The 6,407-nt window shown below is 37.5% G+C and overlaps 1 protein-coding gene across 1 annotated transcript; it reads right to left on the reverse strand.

The window, feature by feature from the left end:
- Positions 1-1,564: 1,564 nt before the first annotated feature.
- Positions 1,565-5,925, reverse strand: LOC309705101 (beta-galactoside-binding lectin-like). Its single transcript, XM_082530681.1, has 4 exons — positions 5,819-5,925; positions 3,036-3,115; positions 2,383-2,554; positions 1,565-2,133 (listed from the first exon to the last, which is right to left on the reverse strand). Exons 1-4 carry the CDS (start codon positions 5,825-5,827, stop codon positions 1,987-1,989), a joined length of 408 nt encoding a protein of 135 aa, XP_082386807.1. The 5' UTR covers positions 5,828-5,925; the 3' UTR covers positions 1,565-1,986.
- Positions 5,926-6,407: the final 482 nt, after the last annotated feature.

The raw sequence follows: 6,407 nt of genomic DNA on the forward strand, positions 1-6,407 counted from the left end.
AGGGAAGATTTGTAATATCTCATCTGCCTGCTTTGCTGGGTGTTTGGCTGCTAATCTATTCAGTACATCACTACCACTTTTCTATGCTCTTAATCTCAATACTAATATCTTTACTCTTGTCCATTCATTTTGTTGTCAGCCTCTGCCCTCACTGACACACAAAACAAAACAATGACTACACAACAGACTAGCTACACAAGAAAACACACTAAGTATACACTCCACGCTAAACATCACAAATCTCCCACATCTCAAAACTTGCTCTCTAACCCTCACTCGCTCTGTCTCGCTGCCATCACTACCAAAACCTTCGCCTCTTCCTAACCAACCAAATCCCAAGTGTTGAGTTTTTTTTAAAAATTGCTCGACGTAGTACGTTTTTCAACCAATAGCAAAGAGGTGACTTTTTTTCTTTATTTACTGTTTTTGCACTGTCATTAGAAAATGCTTTAAAAAATCCCCCAAAAAAACCCACCAAAAAAAAACTTGACGATAGTATTTAAGAACTGGTGTATACTTTCAAGTCCAAACTTTCAACACGGCCTGAAACAGAGACTCAGCGTGGCTGCAGCTTGTTGCTATGTCAGTTTAAATCAGTCATGTGATTTGGAGGTGTGGCGTGTCTGTGGACACTCACCTTCATTCCATTTCCAGAGTGTAACAACCAACCACCTGTGTGAAATCTGAAATTGCCATGGTGCTGATCCATTTGGTAATGGTGGAGGCAATATATTCAGTTTAAGAATTTATATTCACTCTTAACTGTAACTATGTTCAAAGTGTTAGTGTTATCTTATTTTAATAAACAACACTGTCATATACAAAACTGGGGTAGCAAGAGATCATCTTAGGGTGGCACAGGCCACCTCATACCACTCTTCTAAATCCGCCCCTGACCTTGTGGTGTTTTTCAGACTAAGTCCACAATAATTATTGCAATTATTCATTTTAAATTATTAAAATTAGCTATTAAAATCATCTTCCATTACATCCACAGTAGTTCAGGAGTGCTAAAGGCTAATTACAACATAATGGCCTACCAGCCATGCTGCCCTCAGAGGTGCTGATCAAAGTTGTAATTATATGAACAACCCCCTCATTGGTCCACTGTTAACATATTCACAGTGATTGAAACGCTACTGGTGAAAACACGTGGTTATCCACTCCCGCCTTGTTAATATTCAGTGGGTGCTGAAGAAGGTTTTATAATACAGCAGTGAGGACAGTGTTTATTTGTTGTAGTGGTTATACATGGTTATATAAATCCTAACATTTGCACAATGTTCTCCTTATTTTCACTTTCACATAAAAATATATAAATCTGTGGACGTTATGTGTTCGTGCCTTATGTAAACCACGCATGGTGTGGTGTCAATGTTTTTCTTCAAAAATAGGTGTTGTAAAATCAAACTAGACCCAGACCCACCTGTGACACATGAAATACTGCCTATATGTAAGGGTTAAATTACAGAGCCCAGCACTGGCTGTGTATCACCTATAAAGTAATTTCACAGGGAAAGGATGAAAGGTGTTGCAGAACAAATAGAAGGAGTCACCAGAGTCATTTTTTTTCATAAAAGAAAATCCTTTAATTGATGTTGTTGCAGGTAAGAATTAAAAAGTGGAATGTCTTTTGGAGCATTTTGAGACACATTAAAGAAACCTGACCACACTGTACTGTATATGAATCCTGCAAACTGCAAACAGAACAATAACTTGCTTTAACTGCTTTTCTGGTAGAGTTCCAGAAAGGGGTGTTCAGGTTCAGAGCTAACGATTCTAATTTTTAAGGCTCCTTTTTTATGACCATAGCTGTTTGGACCTGTTTCTCAACAAACTCATATCCTGTAAGCTATGAAAATCTATAATTAGATTAAAGGTTAACAAGTTTTCAGGAAGCTGAAGACCTAGGACTTTATATTACCTGCTGCTAGACAAACAAAAAAAGAACATTTTTCACATCCAGATATGAGAAACGATGGCGCTTTACTTGATGTCAATGCTTCGAATGCGAGCATCCCCATCAAAGTTTAGGGCCGAGTATTTCTCTGCACCGACGCGGTTGGGGAAACGGAATGTTGAGCCATCTTGTAAAGTCACCACAAACTCTGAAGGAGTGAATTCAATGGAGATCTAAAAGGTATTATCAGTGAGAGAAACAGACAGACAAAGGAATCAAATATTGTAATACATGTGATGTATAACGCTCAAGGTCTTGCAGATGAATGTGCGGTATCAAATAATGAAGTTCTCAAAGATGCAGTGGCACTTATTTTCCACCAGAGGTCACTCTCAGAGAGAGGCACTATACAGACTAAAGAGGAAGCTAATAGATTACATATGACCCATGCAAGGCTAAAATATAAACACACACTCTCACACCTTGAACTCCTGTCCCAGGGAGAAAGGAAAACTTTGCTCGCGTTGCTCCTGACACCAATTGCCTCCCTCGAAAGAGTTGCAGACAATTATATTTGAGTCTCCATGGGCATTGAAACGAGGGTTGAGATGAAATGCAATTGTGTCCTCACCGGGGCCGATATTCACAGCAAAACTGCAATGTACAGACATGTGACAAACCTCATTTACTTTAAATAAGTAGCTCAGTCTCATTCTAATGGGGAATTTGAAAGAGAAATAAGCATAGTAAGTAAAATACAAGGGAAAGAAGAACAACAATCAAGCACGTTTCACGGCTTAAAACCACATTTACCTTAAATTACTGACTCAATTAAATTCTCATAATCAATTTCAAATAGAAGTAACTGAGTCAAGTTCAGAAAGATACATGACATGTTCTATAGCTTTATTTCTGATGGTTCAGCTACTTTAAAGAGACAGCTAACACAGACAAAATCTAATTTACTCATTTTTTTTAGCTAGCTACCAGTGTTTGTACTAAATGATAAATACAGTGATAACGACACCCTGTCAAGAATTAATTTTGCTGAATATCGATTGAAGATTTTTCTAACTTTTCTGTGATTCATTCATTTACAAACTCATGACACAGCTCGTCCTTTATCAATACTTACTCTCCAGCCTCAGGTTTGGCGACTCCAACAACAGTCATGGTTTGTCCAACCTTGAAGGACATGTTCTTTACAAACATACCCTGTGCATAAAAAGAAGGCAAGTTTGGTGATACAGTGTATTATTGTCTACTAATACTACTGACTTTTATTAGATCCAATTATTATTACAGCTTCAGGCAAAAAACAGCACTGGTATAGTCTCGGCCAATTCTCCAATCCTCACTTTATCCCTGGAAACTGCAGAACATGTGTTTTCAGTTATATCCCCATTGACTGGCTGGTCAAATATTCCAGCTCTTGTGTCCTGAGGTTGCCAGGGACATTTTTCTGTACGCCGATTTTGGCAGAGACTGAATGTTGAAAAATGATGAGGGACAACTGTTAAACTGAGTCAAATTTTCCTCAGTGCAATACTAGATACCGGGAGTGGAAAAACACTAAGCTTAGCAGAAATTCAGTTCCTGCTGTACATGTGGCAGGGAAATAGTGGTTTGTGTAACAATTAGGAAATGGTCATTCTAATAGGGAATTTGAAAGAGAAATAAGTATAGTAAGTAAAATATAAGGGGAAGAAGAACAACAATCAAGCACGTTTCACGGCTTAAAACCACGTTTACCTTAAATTACTGACTCAATTAAATTCTCATAGTCAATTTCAAATAGAAGTAAATAAGTCAAATTTAGGAAGAAACACTAAATGACATGTTCCATAGCTTTGTTTCTGAAGGTTCAGCTACTTTAAAGAGACAGCTAACACAGGCAAACTCTTCCACTGAAGGCAAAAAGTCCAGGTGTACAAGTCCTTAAAAGTGTATTCTAAAGATGTAGGTTATCATATAAGTCTGTTAGACTCTTATGTCTATTCATTTCCACCTAAATTCCTAATGCAACTTTTATAGATTTTTTTATTCATTTGTATTTCTTCACTGCCCACCTTCATTTCAAGGCGCAAGATCAGAAACCTACTTGTGTGGGTTTTAAATGCTGCAGTTGTTAGAGAAACATCCTAGATACAGTCAACAAGAAACCAAACACATTTGCTAGAAATAACCATGAATACTTGATCATATTAGATCATGCAAACAATTCAATTTTAGATTCGCTTGTGAAGAGACCAAACTTTCCCACTGAACATGACTTTGAAGACTTAGTTGTTGATAAAATAATTTACATTGCTAGGTTAACAAACTGACAGGTCGCAATACCTTAGAGCAGTGGTGTCCTGCAGGTTTTAGATGTGTCCTTGATCCAGCACAGTTGATTTAAATTGCTAAATTACATCCTCGACATGTCTTGAAGTTCTCCAGAGGCCTGGTAATGAACTAATCATTTTATTCCAGTGTATTGACCCAGGGTGATATCTAAAACCTGCAAGACACCGGCCCTTGAGGCCTGGAGTTGGACATCCCTGCCTTAGAGCAACATTTTTCACCTCAACCTCTTCATGACTGTGATTCTCAAATCCTACAGAAGAGAAAGTTTTCCAAGGACCTCTGCATATTCTGTAACCCCAGTTACATGTTCATTGTTATCTGCATTATTAGATCCCAATTAAACTAAATTCTGTTCATCTTAAATTATATGTCACCACCATATCAGAGTTTCTATTGGTACACAGATAACAGTACTTTCATTTATATCCCCTTTGTAGACACACAAACATGTAATGATCTGCACTGTTCTATAAACAGGCTGAAATCGTGGCACGCCACAGCTCACTGCAAAAAATATAATTTATTTAAAGATCAACCAGTGTAAGTAAGGGAGGCATAGTAATGTGAACATTCTTCCTCTGTTAGAAAGTGTGTTTGGCTGTGCTGGACTGGGCTTGTGTCCGAGCTGGCAGTGACGCTGCATGTCTCCCAGACATTCTGCCTAATGAAGGAATCTGAATAAAGTAATGTGTAAGACATGATACTTCACTGAATCTGTCACTGGTGTGATGATGAAATTGAGCTGGCAAGTTATTAAAACAGTAACATGTTACTAGTAATAAAGTAATTATAAAAATAAACTTCACTGAACTGAATGAATAATTGTCATTTCTGTGTGAAATCAACAAAAAGTGAATCTTAACAGTGCCAGGGACATTATTTGAGAGATAATTACACTTCTGCTTAAGGGTGAACTGTTGTTGACCCCTGTTTGGCTTAGATTTGCAGGATTGTTGGTTCTTCTTCTTGTTTCTATGTTATTACTTTATTTCATTTCATCCCTTAATGTGATTTAAACCACAACACCCCTTTAGCCCCAAAAAAGAAAAAGAGATACAAGGTCTTGATTGTATTCTGACTATTTTATCAATTCAAAGATGCTAGAATGCAATGCAGCCTTTGTTCAGCTCTGACACTGGGAAAAGAGAAGGCGTGACTGAAATGAAAGACTCAAGTGTTATCATGTGTTTATATTACTAAGGATAACTTTCATGCATAGCCATGACATTGATCTATTACTATAGATGAGAAAAAGAAAATAACAATTAAGTAGTAAATAATGTAAGCATATGCTCTGTGGTGAATATTTTGACCATAAAAGGTCATCAAAAAATTCAAAACATTAGAACTCCTAACAGCTCAATAAAAACTAAATGCAAACATCTGTTTTAGTTAGTTCAGTTTAGCTGATGCAATTACATCAGCCTGGTAAATATAAAGCTAGGACCAGCTGTCAGTTCAATGCTTAAAATAGGCTTGAAGCCTAAGACTGTTGATATCAGTAAACCAAAGAGTCATATGAAAATCAAAGTAATAGAAGTTGACTATTGTTGTCAAAATTTTACTTACATTATTCATCTTGGCAGATGCAGAAGGTTAAGTACAGCTGAGAAGAAATGAAAGTGCTGCAGGGCCTTGCCTCTCTGCACCCCACCAGATGACTCCAGTATATAGAGGGTGGGAGGTGGCTTCAACCTGAGTGACATTTCAAAGAGCCAATAGAATTGTGCCATTGCTAAACACCCAAGAGCTGACTCACAGTGAGATTAGAAACTGCAAATAACTAATGTAGCAGTTAACAAGCAGATGTTGGTGAAGTGAGGCTAATTAGTGAAAGATCATTTGTTAACATCAAACTGTTACATTTTAACCTGGTGGAGCTGAGCCTGACTGTGAGGGGAACTGCAGACTTGGAGTTAAAAATAGAAGTGTATTTGTTACCAGGGAGACAACTAAATATTTAGCAGAGCCAGCGGTCTTAATGTCCACTTACTGTATATAGCTCAGGCCATACAATAAGATCAAATGCCGGCATTTGGAATACATCTGTGGCAAATTCTAGGTAGAGTTGAAATTAAGTGAAATGTTGGAAGTGAGTCAGATCCTCAAAATGATTTGAATATATGACTCACACTTAGAGCCAGAGTATACTGTCAGC

Source organism: Aulonocara stuartgranti, assembly GCF_965226115.1.
Source record: "Aulonocara stuartgranti genome assembly, chromosome: 4".
Taxonomy (NCBI): domain Eukaryota; kingdom Metazoa; phylum Chordata; class Actinopteri; order Cichliformes; family Cichlidae; genus Aulonocara; species Aulonocara stuartgranti.